The sequence below is a fragment of the Sinohyriopsis cumingii genome, chromosome 12 (assembly GCF_028554795.1).
Source record: "Sinohyriopsis cumingii isolate HCF-2022 chromosome 12, ASM2855479v2, whole genome shotgun sequence".
Classification (NCBI taxonomy): domain Eukaryota; kingdom Metazoa; phylum Mollusca; class Bivalvia; order Unionida; family Unionidae; genus Sinohyriopsis; species Sinohyriopsis cumingii.
Window position 1 is genome coordinate 5597577 of NC_142972.1, and position 18457 is coordinate 5616033.

Below are 18457 nucleotides of genomic sequence, written 5' to 3' on the forward strand. Positions count from 1 at the left end.
AACATCACGTTACAGTAGATCTGAGTAATTTAAGACTCTGACATGCCCACACATCATGTTGCAGTAGAACTGAGTATTTTATGTATGAAATATTTGGTCACTAACTGAGCAAAACTGTCTCAGTAACTTTGACCATGGTAAATAGTTACATATATTGGTATTAGTAATTTTGACCATGGTGCATAGTTACATATATCTGTATTAGTAACTCTGACCATGGTGCATAGTTACATATATCTGTATTAGCAACTTTGACCATGGTGCATAGTTACATATATCTGTATTAGCAACTTTGACCATGGTGCATAGTTACATATATCTGTATTAGTAACTTTGACCATGGTGCATAGTTACATATATCTGTATTAGTAACTTTGACCATGGTGCATAGTTACATATATCTGTATTAGCAACTTTGACCATGGTGCATAGTTACATATATCTGCATTAGTAACTTTGACCATGGTACATAGTTACATACATCTGTATTAGTAACTTTGACCATGGTACATAGTTACATACATCTGTATTAGTAACTCTGACCATGGTACATAGTTACATAAATATGTTCATCTTCCATACCAAAGATTAATCTATTTCTGTTATTTATACCATGTCAGATTCATAAACTATCTCTGCACCAATCATCTGAAATGTTTACTGAATGCAACTCCTAGAAATAGCACCAGTGAATGTCACTGACTACAGTCCCTAGACCAAACATCAATTTTTCATTGAATACTGCCCCTAGACCAAACAAAGTAAATTTGACTGAAAACAGCCCCTAGACCTAACACCAGTGAATGTCACTGAATACTGCCCCTAGACCAAACACCAGTGAATGTCACTGAATACAGCCCCTAGACCAAGCAACTGTAAATTTGACTGAAAAGAGCCCCTAGACCAAACACCAGTGAATTTCACTGAATACAGCCCTTAGATCAAACACCAGTGAATGTCACTGAATACTGCCCCTACACCAAACACCTGTAAATTTGACTGAAAAGAGCCCCTAGACCAACCACCAGTGAATGTCACTGAATACAGCCACTAGACCAAACACCAGTGAATGTCACTGAATACTACCCCTAAACACCTGTGAATTTCACTGAATACAGCCCCTAGACCAAACACCAGACAATCTCAATAATTACTGCCCTTAGACTAAACACCAGTGAATGTCACTGAATACTGCCCCTACACCAAACACCAGTGAATGTCACTGAATAATGCCCCTAGATCAAACACCAGTGAATGTCACTGAATACAGCCCCTAGACCAACCACCACAGCCACTAGACCAAACACCAGTGAATGTCACTGAATACTACCCCTAAACACCTGTGAATTTCACTGAATACAGCCCCTAGACCAAACACCAGACAATCTCAATAATTACTGCCCTTAGACTAAACACTAGTGAATGTCACTGAATACTGCCCCTACACCAAACACCAGTGAATTTCACTGAATACAGACCCTAGACCAAACACCAGTGAATGTCACTGAATACTACCTCTAGACTAAACACCTGTGAATTTCACTGAATAGAGCCCCTAGACCAAACACCAGACAATCTCAATAATTACTGCCCTTAGACTAAACACCAGTGAATGTCACTGAATAATGCCCCTAGACCAAACACCAGTGAATGTCACTAAATACAGCTACGGCTCCTAGATGAAAACACCAGTGAAAGTAACGAGTGAATTTCACTGAATACAGCCACAGCTCCTAGACCAAACACCTGTGAATGTCACTTAAAACACTCCCTAGACAAAACACTAGCGAATGTCAATTAAAACAGCCCCTAGACCAAACACTAGTGAATGTCACTGAATACAGCCCCTAGACCACACACCAGCAAATGTCACTGAAGATAGCCCCTAGACCAAACACTAGTGAATGTCACTGAATACAGCCCCTAGACCACACACCAGCAAATGTCACTGAAGATAGCCCCTAGACCAAACACTAGTGAATGTCACTTAAAACAACCCCTAGACCAGACACTAGTGAATGTCACTGAATACAGCCCCTAGACCACACACCAGCAAATGTCACTGAAGATAGCCCCTAGACCAAACGCTAGTGAATGTCACTGAATACAGCCATGGCCTCTAGACCAAACACCATTGAAATTCATTGAATAATGTCCTGCAATCACTCCAAATCACACTGGCATTTACAACATACTCTTTCAATAGACTCCATCCCTTTTCTTGTAAAAGACCCACCCAGCCATATATTAAACCATAATAAGGGGAGGTAACTTGTTGAATCCAGAAGCCACTGCTAGTACAAGTACTAAGGGCAGCTCATGAACTGGCCAGGAAATGGAGATAGGCAAAAGTTGGTTCTTTCTAACAAGATTCATATTTATACATCACATTTTACCTTTTCTAAAATTTTAGTTATATGTGCTGTTTGGACTATATATATCCATGTAACATTTTGTAAATTTTAGCATCAAGTTCTCAAGAATATTTTCTCTTCAATGTGTCATGACTCAAAGAGAGAATCATGATTAATTCCAATCAACGTTAGTGAGATTCACAATAACCTTATGCAATGCCTACTTAACTGTTAACCTTTTTACTTTGTTAAAGACCAAGTATTTAAATCTTACAAATTTAAACTGAAGATGCAAACTTAAAATTCAGACATGTGAGGAAACTTGAGGGAAATTTTGTTTTTAGAAATTAGCACACAACACTTTTCCAGACATGAATGAATATGGTCTTGATAAAATATATCACTTATTGGTAAAGTGAAGTACTTGTAACTTTGAAATACTGCTATTTAATTGAATAATGCACCAAAAACACAAATTCCATGTTTTTCTTTCAAGCAGAACATCCATTTTTAAGTACATATGTTATTAATATTGTAAGGGATAGTCACACATAAATAATGCTCCTTTAATGTTCCATAGTTTCCTTAAATGACACCAGATCATATCTTATGATGGATCAACCTCTCTTGTAGATCTTTTAAAACCCCATATTCCAGATGCTTTCTGTTAAATTTGTTCAAATTCAAATTCAGTGGTTTCTCAGAAAAAGTCATTTAAATGCATCTTATTTTAAGTAATAGCAGCCATGTTTGATGGTGGATAACAGTGTTTGCATAAATGTGAAAGAACTTCAAGCCAAATGCTTTCTGTCAAATTTGTCAAATTCTGTTCGATAGTTTTGAAGAAACTGTTTGAAGATTTTTGTATTTTCTAATAGTAGACATATCTGATGGTGCATCATTTGTATAAACCTTAAAGTCCTTTAGGCCAGGAAGCTCTCTGTCAAACGTAAAGCCCTTTAGGCCAGGAAGCTCTCTGCCAACCTTACAGCCCTTTGGGCCAGGAAGCTCTCTGCCAACCTTAAAGCCCTTTAGGCCAGGAAGCTCTCTGCCAACCTTAAAGCCCTTTCGTCTAGGATACTCTCTGCCAACCTTAAAGCCCTTTCGGCCAGGATACTCTCTGCCAACCTTAAAGCCCTTTAGGCCAGGATGCTCTCTGCCAACCTTAAAGCCCCTTAGGCCAGGATACTCTCTGCCAACCGTAAAGCCCTTTAGGCCAGGATGCTTTCTGCCAACCTTAAAGCCCTTTAGGCCAGGATGCTCTCTGCCAACCTTAAAGCCCTTCTGGCCAGGATGCTCTCTGCCAACCTTATAACCGTTTAAGCCAGAATGTTCTCTGCCAGCTTTAAAGTCCTTTGGGCCAGGATGCTCTCTCCAAACTTTAATACTAAATATACTGTGCTACAGGCATACTTCTGTATACTGGAAACACCAAAAGGTATGTTTTACAAAATATGGTTGAAATGCTACTAAAAATAAGATCTACAAGTGTCATCATTCCACACACATACTTAAACATTTTTCATACATCGTTTTTTTTTATACAGTGAATTCATTATTATTTGTGCGGTGCCAATTTATTTTGTGATGGTGGTGGTGTCACAGGTAAGCTTGACTACAAATTTAAAATCACAATGAAATATGAACCAAGCTGATATCCAAACTGTGTCACCCCTGCCATATATGCCAGTAAACATCACTTGTTTGTTTGCTTTAATACTATCAGATATATATATATATATATATATATATATATATATATATATATATATATATATATGTGTGTGTGTGTGTGTGTGTATGATGACACATTTATGAAAGATAAGAAAACAGAAATTTATTAATGATTACTTAATTCACAAACAATTTATTGAACTTGAAAGCTATGTACCAATGCAAGGAGTCTATCTAATACTATAATAATAAAATCAAAATTATTTATCGTTTTAAGTCCTTCTTTAGTACCCAAATCATATATATTATATCCATTTACAATAATACTCACTAAAATTGTATGCAGTCCAATGTAATCAGGAAATATTTTGAGAAACACTGCACAGTGTTTGCACCTTTTAAAGCACACATCCTTGAAATACAGTCCTCACTATTTACCCATGAACATATAATGTATTGACCATTAAGCAATATATTCTCTAGTCCCTGTTCCATACTGAATACCGAAGCCACAATGACTCCGTGGAAAGTGTGCTGGAATCATGGTTGAAAGTATGCAGGTCCATATTATATTATCAGATCAGCACAAGTGAGCTATCATAGTGTATCCTTGGAAATGCAATTTACTCAAGTGAGCTACCATAGTGTATCCTAGGAAATGCATTTTACTCAAGTGAGCTACCATAGTGTATCCTAGGAAATGCAATTTACTAAAGTGAACTACCATAGTGTATCCTAGGAAATGCAATTTACTCAAGTGAGCCAACATAGTGTATCCTAGGAAATGCAATTTACTCAAGTGAGCTACCATAGTGTATCCTAGGAAATGCAATTTACTCAAGTGAGCTACCATAGTGTATCCTAGGAAATGCAATTTACTCAAATTGCTTCAGACCTCAATAATCTATACGTGTTGCTGTGCCTAGAACATTCAACCAAAACAATGAATTATATTGACGTCAAGAAATTACCATATCTTATTCAACCATTAGTTATTTTGTAAATAAAGCAAAAAATGTCTTCACTGCAATTTTAATTTTGTTCATAACAAGTACTATTTACTTTTCTTCTAAGCAAATGGATTGCAAGAGCAAATGGTTCACACGATCAAACTGATCACAAAAGCACACAGTTATTACTAAATATGTTTCATTCATATACCAACAGATCAGTCCTACTTTATTGCATGCCCATTTTAATAATATCTGTTGTAAGTGACACTTGGTCATGTAAAGAGATGATCCAATTTGCAGGAATAGGCTGTATAAATGTCTTCAGGCTGATCAAGATCTCATCTGAGTCAGCATGTATCCACTGTCCTCCCTGATCAAGACCTTATATGAAAATATGCCTCCACTGACCTCCTTGATCAAGACCACATCTGAAAGTATGTCTCAACTCGTCTCCTGTTCATTTAAGAAAGCAATAGCCTGGTCTGTGAATGCTAACTAAGGGCTTGCATGCAACTTGCATAAAACCATGTACTTTGAAAACATAAGTGAGAGCTACCAATAACAGCATACAGAATTTGCATGGTATCAGAATCTAGTCATCATACAGAACTCGTTAGCATCAGTCAGGCCTGTAACATTTACATGGTATCAGAATCTAGTCATCATACAGAACTCATTAGCATCAGTCAGGCTGTAACATTTACATGGTATCAGAATCTGGCCATCATACAGAACTCATTAGCATCAGTCAGGCTGTAACATTTACATGGTATCAGAATCTGGCCATCATACAGAACTCATTAGCATCAGTCAGGCTGTAACATTTACATGGTATCAGAATCTGGCCATCATACAGAACTCATTAGCATCAGTCAGGCTGTAACAGAATCTAGTCATCATACAAAACTCGTTAGCATCAGTCAGGCCTGTAACATTTACATGGTATCAGAATCTGGCCATCATACAGAACTCATTAGCATCAGTCAGGCTGTAACATTTACATGGTATCAGAATCTGGCCATCATACAGAACTCATTAGCATCAGTCAGGCTGTAACAGAATCTAGTCATCATACAAAACTCGTTAGCATCAGTCAGGCCTGTAACATTTACATGGTATCAGAATCTAGTCATCATACAGAACTCATTAGCATCAGTCAGGCCTGTAACATTTACATGGTATCAGAATCTGGCCATCATACAGAACTCATTAGCATCAGTCAGGCTGTAACATTTACATGGTATCAGAATCTGGCCATCATACAGAACTCATTAGCATCAGTCAGGCTGTAACAGAATCTAGTCATCATACAAAACTCGTTAGCATCAGTCAGGCCTGTAACATTTACATGGTATCAGAATCTAGTCATCATACAGAACTCATTAGCATCAGTCAGGCCTGTAACATTTACATGGTATCAGAATCTGGCCATCATACAGAACTCATCAGCATCAGTCAGGCTGTAACAGAATCTAGTCATCATACAAAACTCGTTAGCATCAGTCAGGCCTGTAACATTTACATGGTATCAGAATCTAGTCATCATACAGAACTCGTTAGCATCAGTCAGGCCTGTATCAGAATCTAGTCATCATACAGAACTCATTAGCATCAGTCAGGCCTGTAACATTTACATGGTATCAGAATCTAGTCATCATACAGAACTCGTTAGCATCAGTCAGGCCTGTAACAGAATCTAGTCATCATACAGAACTCATTAGCATCAGTCAGGCCTGTAACAGAAGCAGATTTTGATTGAAATGTCCGGCTTTGTGACAATGTGTCAACAGCATTGTGATAGTTAAGCGACTGAAAGTCAATCTTGACAGAACTTTTTATATATGGAAAAGATAGAAGCTTTATTTCAAAATAGCATAGTCTGCTATCACTGGCTTTGAACTGTGCCAAATCATTAACTGTATAGCTTTATGTTCCGATAGCAATCTTTAAGAATGCTGAAAAAACTAGCGTCAGTCCTAATAAATAATAAGCAATCTAAGGAAGCTTGTCAGCTTGTACATGTGTATAAAAGGTTGTTGGCATTTTCTTTATTTCAGATATCTGCATTTATGCCGAGTGTCTGCAATGGGTAACAAACATAATCAACGAAACTACTTCAGAAGACAGTAAGACTTTAGATAGCAAATGTGCGAATGTCATCGTAATCTTTCAACGAGATATATACATCACTGAATATTTTACCAAGGTTTCTTTTTTGAACGACAAATCCACAAAATGAAATACCAACAAATATGCATTTTCTAACCAAGCTGCCAAATGATATTCATAATTTAAAATGATTGACAATACCTATCACTTATGAACCTCAAAGCTCTCCCAGAGTCTTAGAAATATTGCTGTTTATGTTCGTGATCATCGTACTTCACATTCACACAAAAATAATTTACTTCAGCATCTACTAAATATATGAGACATAATAATTGCAACGGAATACATTGATATATTTAAACTGTGCAATGATACATTTAATAACATTTTACTTGTAACCTGATGAGTATTTTATTCCTGACATGAAACTTTGGATACATTTTACCATGGCAAGAGATGACATAAAATTACATTAGGTAGGTAATTACCAGTTTTATTTACTTCTTCACAGTAACTGTACTAATATTCAAGAATAGATTCATATATTTTCACTCACTAAATATTGATATAATTTACTGAGAATAGCTTTGACAGATGAACAAATGAAAGTCATTGCACTGTTTTTTTCTCCAGTTAAACCTTGAAATGTAAAATACTATTTCAAATTGACTGGTAAAATGACATTTTTATGTGAAATACTATTTTCTAATTTACTGATAAAATGACATTTTTATGTGAAATACTGTTTTCCAATATACTGATAAAATGACATTTTTGTCTAAAGGATTTCAGAATGAGGGGTGAAATACTCTTGGTTGTCAAAAACTGAGGGTGAAGCCTGGTAATCGGAGGGTTCACCTTTGGATGTTTAGGACCACAAAAACTCAAAAAGAGACCAACTTCATCACAGAGTGACAATGGAAGGGGGATTATACATTTAAAACATGCTTTATCCTACACAGATATTAGCAAACTTACATGAAATTTTTATTTCTCTGTTAATAGATTAAATTTTCAACAAAAAAAAACCTGTCTTAACTTGTGTCAGTAAAGTTTAAAATTGGCAGATCTGATTCCATCTACACTGAAACAAATTTCAAATGAAAACTGCAGTTAATTTTTCTGTACAACATGATCTTTACCATCGCTGAATAAAACACATTCTTAGCAAATTAGTTTTTATCATTATTGCCCTCAATGTTCCCTCACCTTCTTGCTTCAGCGTAACATTTTATGTGCTCATAAAGATTCTAAATAAATTTTAGCATTTGAATCTTAACAATTTCCTAAATTACTAATTGCTTCATTTATTTCTGTGACTTTCTTTTTCATTCCATCTCCATCTGGATCAGAACCATGCACTGTGTCTGATATGCAGCACTACTATAAGTAGACTGGTTCTGTGATCTATCAATGTCTGATATAAGTAGACTGGTTCTGTGATCTATCAATGTCTGATATAAGTAGACTGGTTCTGTGACCTATCAATGCAAATATCAAGAGGTCAATGGCCATAATACTGTTAACTTGGATGACAATCTGGCAATGCATGAACAATGTGGCATCAGATCATAAATTTAACTCTGCTTCAATTCAGCTTGCTTTATCAGCTGCATGTGTCATTATTCTGATAAACGTAAGTGCTAATTGTTTGTATATATCAGAGCTATAGTTTTAATTTGCTCACAGCAGGAAATTGTTGATGGGCCAAGTTGGCTGAGCTGAACTAGAACTGACTTCAGACTATAGTTGATAGTTCTTCTGTGTGCATCATGATAGTTTTCATGTGCATGTACCCACAATATGCAATTCCCAGGCATAAAACTTGAACGTACAGCATATCAAGTAAATGTGATACTTTTTTTTAACCTCAATATGCAAAACCTAACATCTGACCTGCATCAGTGCAATGAAGTAACCCCTGTACATTAACTTCCAAATTCTTCAACCGCCCTACCTAATGGTAATACCGATGCCATCCTTGCTGCTGGAAAAGTTATACATGTGTCTCATGATGCATTAAATAAAATGGATACATCCTTCCTTGAATTACTGTGTCCTTATTCAAAAGAAAAGAACATCATGCAAAGTGGGCAAAGAATGCCATGGCAAAACAGTAAAGCGGAATTATTTGATTGCATCTTTCAGTATCTGACTGATGCTGATAATATGGTGCATGAGTGAAATACTTTTCATGGGGTACCAACTATCATAGATTTTCTCGTTTCTGGATACCACAAATTATAAGACTGAAGAATTTTTCTGTGCAAACAATAGAATCCCTCTGTGCAATTTGAAGTACCCATGAAAATGTCACTTTTCCCAAAATAATGAAATATGATACTCGAGCAAAATGAATGAATTAACAGAATCAGAGAAATGGATGTATGTGGACTTTTAAAAAGAATTAACATAAATGTAAGTCAAGACAATGGCAAATACCACATGAAAGCTATAATCAGCTGAAACTAAAATAATTACTCAAGCACAAACGTGCTTAAGTTATAAAAAAAATATTAATGAACATTTGATTAGCTGAAATTCATGTTAACTGGATAACATTTTTTGTGACTTGACAAATTTTTGGATCAAAGAAATTGACTTTACACACATCCTTTTTACAATGGGTTTTATCATAGTATCCTCCCTTTATGATGTTTTTACTGCAGGAGGAATGCTTTTACTACACATAAAGGAAAAAAATGAACACTTTCAGGACTAAGTAGCTTTCATGATCACAATGCCTCTACTGACCAGATATACCTAAATTCACCTGAATGACTCCAAAATTCATTCACAATAATAAATATAATCTACAGAATGGGGAAATACAGAACCTCTGTTAGCTTGAGAAGGGTCTTAAATGTTCTAACTGTATTTCTAGAGCTATTCTTTGTTCCATGACTTCTTGATACTCCTGGTTGAGTTCACTGTTCAGACGGGTTAACATTGAATTACGTTCCTTGTGAGTTCGGATGGCTATCTGTAATTCTTTCTTGTCTCTGACTGGATAACTGAAAGAGAAAGAGAAAAATTTGTAAAAGCTTGCTGCAACAAACATGCTTTATTCTCAGCTAAAAATTTAGATAGGAGACTATTTATGAAAATGTGATACTGTCCATTTCATACAATAAATATTGTTTATGTTTCACAGATGACTGGGAATTTAGAATGTTCTGACTGAGAAACATTATATGCAAATTTGATTTTTTTTTAAAAATGTCTTTTTTAAATTTCTTTCTTCAAAATGCTTATGTACCTGTCCATGTCAGTGACACTGGACATAAATATAGTAAACAATTTATACTGGTATGATTACTGTGAGAACTGATACGGTAATACCTTTTTCAAACAACATACATTTATATAAATACATGTTATCATGAAGTAAAAGATAAACCAGGAAGTTTCATCATCCAATTAAAGTGCACAAGCCAGCGAATAACACAAATCATTTTTATGTGAAAATGTCTTTATTCAATAACTTAATGACTAATAAATTAGTTCTTAATTGTCAAATTAATTGTCATTATTTTTTTTTAATTTTAATCTGCCAATTTTTCTTAATGACATACAAATGCTCATAAATAATGTTGGGTCTGTCAGGTACAATGGCTGGTACTGAATCATTGTCATAGATGTGTCAGGTACAATGGCTGGTACTGAGTTATTGTCATAAGTGTGTCAGGTACAATGGCTGGTACTCAGTTATTGTCATAGGTGTGTCAGGTACAATGGCTGGTACTCAGTTATTGTCCTAGATGTGTCAGGTACAATGGCTGGTACTAAATCACGGTCATCCTCATCACTTCCAGTAACAGAAACATGGGCTGCTTCCTGGCAATCACTAAACCATCGGTAGAAACATCATGCCATGCATGATATATCGTAACGACTGCTGACAATACAATTAATTCAAACTAAAATGTCATGAATGTCCATTCCTCGTATTGTTTGTAGCTTTATGTCTAATGGACATTTTTTTCTTTTTCTGACTGGCAAATTTTCAGCCATTTTCACAACAGTTAAAATTCAAAATGAACACTTGAAATATTTAAATCAAACTTGACTAAATTAGTCCACATACAGGTAGGTATAAAATGATAGCTCAAGGTATTTCTAAATTATCTAGTCAGAAAAAGCACAAAAATGAACACAACCGTTTTTTCACCTTTAATTGCACAGATCCAGCAATGTGATTCTAAATTACCAATTAAGAATGAGGTGTGATTATCCTGTCTTTGTTACACTGTACCTCTGTAGGACCTTTCTTATTTAATTATTAAGAATGGTGTGTGATTATCCCATCTTTATTACCTGGCACTTCTGTTAGACCTTTGTTACTTACTGATTATCAATGACGTGATGATCAACCTTTTCTTACCCAGCATGTCTGTTGTTACACCATTTTTTTATTTAAACAACTGACATTGTTTATCTGGCTTTGGTGCATGTTTAGCATTATAATTCAGACAAATTTCTCTGGCGGACCACACAAATCAACACTCTAGCCAAATTAACAGTTGTAACCTAGAATATTATAACAAAGGCTTTTATAATGCATAGCGATTACGAATCTGGGAGGAAATATGAAAATAAACTGTTCCCACTGAGAAAACAGTTTATCCAAGAATGTAATAAACAATCTCTACTATATTTACTCTTTTATATATATATATATATATATATATATATATATATATATATATATATAGACTACATGAAATGCAATGAGCACAATTTCAGAAAACAATAATGAACATTAATTTTACAAAGTGATCCTTTCTGTTCAGGGGCACTGTAGGTGTCAATAAGCTCAAAACTTCTTACTCCTGACTCCAGAAAATAGGCCACTTTGCTCTACCTCTTTATGGTGGCCTGGAGAGCACAATGATGACTCACTCCTTTCAGCCCTCAACATTCTGGAGTTTAAATTTTAGTGTCAGTATAAGTGAGAGCTAGTAGCGATCCATGAAAGTTTGGTGATTTTTTTCCAGCTTTTCCTGTTGTCTATTGCCTATACAAGGGCCAATGATGGGTGTTTAACACAAGTTGTTACCGGCACACCAGGGTCAAAAATAGGTATTTAACATAATTTGTTACAGGCACAATAGGGTCAATGATGGGTGTTTAACACAGGTTGTTACAGTCCATACAAGTTGTTATTGTTGTCGTAGGGTTTAATGCCATTTTACAGCACAAGAGAGGCTATACATGGCAGCCAGTATCACTGTTGGAGGAAGAACCTGGAAAACCTCTGGAAAGAACCACTGATCCTCAAGAAGCTACTGGCAAGCTTTCTCACATACCCAAATTGGCAGAGCCTGAGCCTTGAAGCCACGCAGACAGAGGTGAGACAGCACTGATCCGTAATGGTGAGCGCTTTATACTACTCAGGTCCCCCCCCCCATACAAGTTGTCACAGGCACAATCAATAATTGACATGTCTGAATTTTAAAACTATGTATGTAAATGTTCACAAAATAATTAGGCTACTAACACTGGCACTGAAGTCGTACTGGTTGTGGTGGTGAAAGGCTGTCTATCTGCAGAACCATCAGTGAAATCGTCTCCAAGTAAGTCCCATGTCACTGCTGGCGAGACCCTCTGCAAAATTAGGATAAAATTCAGGCCAGATTAACAATTTAAATTAAGTTTGACTGTTAAAGGTTTGATAATTGTTCTTTGAACTGGTTTACATTATACCAAAATCAAAGAGCTTAACAGGTAACCACTGGAAATAAACAAATAATATTCATTCAGGGATATCTTTTTTAGGCCCCTCCTCTTTCTTTTTTAGGCCCCTCCCCTTTCTTACACATGTAAATGAGATTCAATTAAATTCACAAATAGACTTGTCACAGATTATGCAACAGTTCAGATAGATCTAGTTTTATTGATGATGTTATCCAAGCATGATAATGTTCAGAAACAACAAAACAAGTTGTTAGTAAGTGCAGAAAAAAACAAAATATATAATACTGAAGACATCACAAAAATAATGTATTTAATTCGGGAATCCCAAACTATTTCCAACAAAATGTATAATACTGGAGACATCACAAAAATAATATATTTAATTAGGGAATCCAAAACTATTTCCAACAAAATGTATAATACTGGAGACATAAAAAAAATAATATACTTAATTAGGGAATTACAAACTATATCCAATAAAATGTATAATACCGGAGACATAACAAAAATAATATACTTAATTAGGGAATCCCGAGCTATTTCCAACAAAATGTATAATACTGGAGACATCACAAAAATAATATATTTAATTAGGGAATCCCAAACTATTTCCAACAAAATGTATAATATTGGAGACATCATAAAAATAATATACTTAATTTGGGAATCCAAAACTATTTCCAGTTGTATAATACTAGTGACATCACAAAAATAATCTATTTAATTGGGCAATCCCAAACTATTTCCAATAAATTGTATAATACTGGAGACATCACAATAATAATATATTTAATTAGGGAATCCCAAACTATTCCCAACAACAAATACTCATCAATTGGAAATTGTCAAGGATGAAAAGCTTGTAGGTACATATGTAGAAAGCTAATGGAAACTTTTATCAACTAGCAACATGCCCTGCCATGGGAATAATAAATGACAAATCAACTGAAGTAGCAACATGCCCTGCCATTGGAATAATAAATGACAAATCAACTGAAGTACCAACATGCCCTGCCATGGGAATAATATATGACAAATCAATTGAAGTAGCAACTAGCAACATGCCCTGCCATGGGAATAATATATGACAAATCAATTGAAGTAGCAACATGCCCTGCCATGGGAATAATATATGACAAATCAATTGAAGTAGCAACATGCCCTGCCATGGGAATAATATATGACAAATCAAATGAAGTAGCAACTAGCAACATGCCCTGCCATGGGAATAATAAATGACAAATCAACTGAAGTAGCAACTAGGGACATTTGATCTTATGTGTATTACCTGGACAAGGCAAAATTGGAGATTCATCATGGAAAGCTTGTAAAGTTAAATGATGCTGACTCAGCACCAATAACAACACATCTTCCTGCATATTTGAATTCAAATGGAATTAAAACTGGAGCTCAGATGGTGCCCCTAATATAAAGGGACAAAGAGTGACAACATTGCTGCTGGAGTTTTATTCATATTTAGTGCAATCCTTGGCTCAGTCTTGTGCTGCTAAGACTATCCCATACTAAGTGAAAATGCACTATGTGGCTCACTGGCATGAATTGCCATGACTATCCCATATTAAGTGGAAATGCACTGTGTGGCTCACTGGCATGAATTGCCATTACTATCCCACATTAAGTGGAAATGCACTGACATGAATTGCCAAGACTATCCCATATTATGTGGAAATACAATGTGTGGCTCACTGGCATGAATTGCCAAGACTATCCCATATTAAGTGGAAATGCACTGTGTGGCTCACTGGCATGGATTGCCAAGACTATCCCATATTAAGTGGAAATGCACTGTGTGGCTCACTGGCATGAATCGCCAAGACTATCCCATATTAAGTGGAAATGCACAGTGTGGCTCACTGGCATGAATTGCCATGACTATCCCATATTAAGTGGAAATGCACTGTGTGGCTCACTGGCATGAATTGCCAAGACTATCCCATATTAAGTGGAAATGCACTGTGTGGCTCACTGGCATGAATTGCCAAGACTTTCCCATATTAAGTGGAAATGCACTGTGTGGCTCACTGACTTGTGTTGCTAAGTGACCTAACATTGGTATGGTTAAGTTACTCTCAAACTCGATGCATGCACATACCAATTTTCCAAAGCAGGTGAAAGTGGGTCCAAGATATTGCAAGGTTAATGAACAGATAGCTTTTCAAAAAATCACTTAAGCATAAAATAAGGTTAGAGTGACCTGTTTCTGATATGGCTTAGTAATTCACTTTGAGATTTATTTTCATGTCTAGTTGAAATAAGGTCCAAGATTTTTAGGATGTAATGAATAGATAACTAAAACTAAATAATTGACTCAAGTATGAAAATTAGGTGAAGTTGACTTAGTTTTAGCATTGTGGAGTCCCTCACCTTAAAATGCATCTACATGCTAATTTTCATGAGCCTAGAAAATAAAGTCACTCAAGATTGAAAACTTTGTCATGCTGACCTAGTCTGGGCATAGCTGAAATAAGGCCCGAAATACTGATACACTCTGTTACACACAGACAAATAACTGAAAATATCAAAGCTACTTAAGCATGAAAATTGGTCACAATAACCTACTCAATTATGGTTCAGTAATTCTCTTTGAAATGTATCTGTATACAAAGTTTCTTAAGTGCATGTGAAATAAGGTTCAAAATATTGGGCATGTAATAAATGGACAGCTAAAATTGCAAATGTCACAAAATTAGGTCAAACTGACCTAACTTTACAAGGTTGATTTACTCCCCTTGAGATGCATATTCATAATAATCTTATTTCAAATAAATTCCAAGATAGTGTGAGCAGAAACAAATGAAAAAGTGAATGAATTTACAAACACACACATGTAGGCAACACACTATAATCCCTCCCAACTTCATTGTTAAGGAGATATAAATTCTGACATAATACCAATGTTTATTTAATGTAGAAGGGAAACACACTTACTCTGATTTCTATAGATGGTTGTACTGCACTTGCCCCACTCTCTGAAAAAAAAAATGTATTTACCTCAGGTGAAATAAATGAATATAAAGTCTAATTATATAAAGGAAATAAAATGTTTAATGAATTATATTTTTCTGAGAATACTTACCCATCACCTTAATGTTAGATAAATTGCATTACCTGTTGACCTCAGAACAAAATAAAATTTTCATCTGTGTGTGTGTGTGTATATATATATACACATACTCCCGAGATACATAAGGGTCACATTTCTGAGACCTCTGTGTATGTCAGTTATTACATAAGTCATGTTTTACTAGGCTATATAGGGGTAGTTTCATAACTGCAACAATACATCTACCGTATTGTACAGTGTAATCTACGAGGGTAATCTAATCTTTGAGGTAGCTGATAGGAAATAGTCTTAAAAAACAAAGTGTTTAGGGATACATATATATATATATATATATATATATATATATATATATATAAAAATAAACAACAGGAAGACCCTCTTAGGCATTACCTCCCCATACCCCTTCCATGGTGGTTATCCATCAACTGGATATTTGCAAGTTTAAGCTGGACGATGCATCAATGAGAATGCTTGCATCTGAAGGCAAATTTAGCTGGGTGATACATCAAACGAAAGCTTGCATTTGTGGGCAATTTTTCCATTGATCTAGATTTCACCTGCCTCTCTCCTTACTCTTTAAGCTTTTGTGCAAAACCATGGACCATACCCCCCCAGAACACTGCATGCAGAAGTCAAAGAATACTTTGTACAAGCAAGGCATGTTTATTCATTTCTTGCACTTGGCATATTTGGTTATATTTGGTTATCCCTGTATGAAATAAAAGAGAGAAAAAAAAAAACCAACAAAATAACCCAAAATAAATAACAATCAGAAACAAACCAACAAAATAACCAATATAAATAACAATCAGAAACAAACCAACAAAATAACCCAATATAAATAACAATCAGAAACAAACCAACGAAATAACCCAATATAAATAACAATCAGAAACAAACCAACAAAATAACCCAATATAAATAACAATCAGAAACAAACCAACAAAATAACCCAATATAAATAACAAACCAACAAAATAACCCAATATAAATAACAATCAGAAATTGTTCCCTCTGAAGAATGTGATCCAAAAAAAGTACACAAACTGCAAGAATTTACATAGATATTTGATCCAAAACGATACCAACATGCATCAAATACATTAATAGATAATACTTTCTACATGGATGCACAGAAAAAAATGAGAGATTTATTGGGTTTCAAGAGACAATACGGGACAATGTGTATTGTACTGTACTGAAAGCTTAAACTAGTAAACATCCAATTGATGGAAACCTGTAGACAGGGTAGATAACTGCTGGGTTTCCACACACTGTCTATACTGGTTTCCTGCAGATTTAACAAAAACAATTTCCTTTACTTTTCCAAAACTTTTCCAGGGTCATTTCACAAAAATGAAGGACCAAGTTATATGAAATGAAACCATTTACAAATCCTAATTGAAACAAGTATTTTTTTAATAGTGTTCTTTGAAATTGGCACTTTTAAAAATTTTAAACTTGATTGTCAGAAATTCCATGACTTTTCCAAAACTTTGCAAGGTTTTGAGAAATGCCATGACATTTTAAGACCCTTGCAATTTATTTTTTAAATCCCAACAGTTTTCCAGGATTTTAGGACCCTGCAGGAAACCTATTTATAAAGTATATAGATAGGATAGATTAGTGTTATTCTGTAAGGGTTGGATTTGACAGTTAGTGGAGTTCATTTCCAAAACATTGATGTGATCAGGGAATGCATTCAATGAAAATAATATTGCTGTTCAAGAACTGTAACTCTTTTTTTTTTTAAAATGCCCCTAAATTTTTGAGGGGGTGCAAACAATATGTAAGCAGTGAGTATATACGTGGTTCAGTGGGTGAGCTTTATTCTGCAGACTTCAGTGACATATTTACAATCATTTTTCTTTTGCCAGTTAATGACTCCTGGTGGATACAATGTCCAGAAACATCAATTTTGGAATTTACACCATAAAATTTATGTTTCTAAAAATGGAGTTAGTTTCAATGCAAGTTCAAAAGGAAATGTTCAAATAATGTCCGTCCTAAAGTTAAACAAGATACAATAATTGAGACAATAGATTGAATTTTTCTTACCCCCTGCTCCATCCACTTCCATTTCATGTTTCTGAAAATGAAGTGTATTTTATATTTAGTATGGGTTGCAGACCACAAAAAAACATGATTTTATTCAACAAAATATTATAACATATATATGACAACTCTGAACAAATAAAATTGTTCTGATCTTAAGATTTCCTCTATTAGTTTTTCTTACTTTATAAAACTGTACAATACTGACATTGATTTATTCTCTTAAAAATGTTAAAATTTTAATAAATATGAATTTTCTCTACCTGATATGACTTCATGATAACAGGAAGCTAAATTCATGTACCTAGCATTAAACCGACACTTAAGATAATTCTAAACATGAGAACTTAATCAGAAAAAGGCCCCAAATTATCCAGTATTTTCAGAATTCTTTTATACATGAATCTGAAATCTACTGTGAATAACTTTAAATTTGTGGATATAGAATTTCATGGTTTGGTTGGAAAATTCAGATATATGGGTACTTAATTTAGTGGATTTGTAAACCAAAATAAAAAATACTGAAATAC

At 34.9% G+C, this 18457-nt stretch overlaps 1 protein-coding gene across 5 annotated transcripts in view; it reads right to left on the reverse strand.

The window, feature by feature from the left end:
- Positions 1-4190: 4190 nt before the first annotated feature.
- LOC149785947 (ralBP1-associated Eps domain-containing protein 1-like) overlaps positions 4191-18457 on the reverse strand; it is a 144313-nt gene continuing 130046 nt past the window's right edge. For 4 of the 5 annotated variants that reach the window (XM_089976197.1, XM_089976195.1, XM_089976196.1 and 1 more), the window contains 4 exons: positions 17931-17961; positions 15737-15777; positions 12591-12697; positions 4191-10104 (listed from right to left, as the gene is read on the reverse strand). In XM_089976197.1, coding sequence (XP_089832323.1) covers positions 9933-10104; positions 12591-12697; positions 15737-15777; positions 17931-17961 — 351 coding nt within the window. In that variant the 3' untranslated portion in view covers positions 4191-9932. The remainder of the gene's footprint in view (positions 10105-12590; positions 12698-15736; positions 15778-17930; positions 17962-18457) is intronic. The other variant, XR_016424846.1, reaches the window with a different exon arrangement.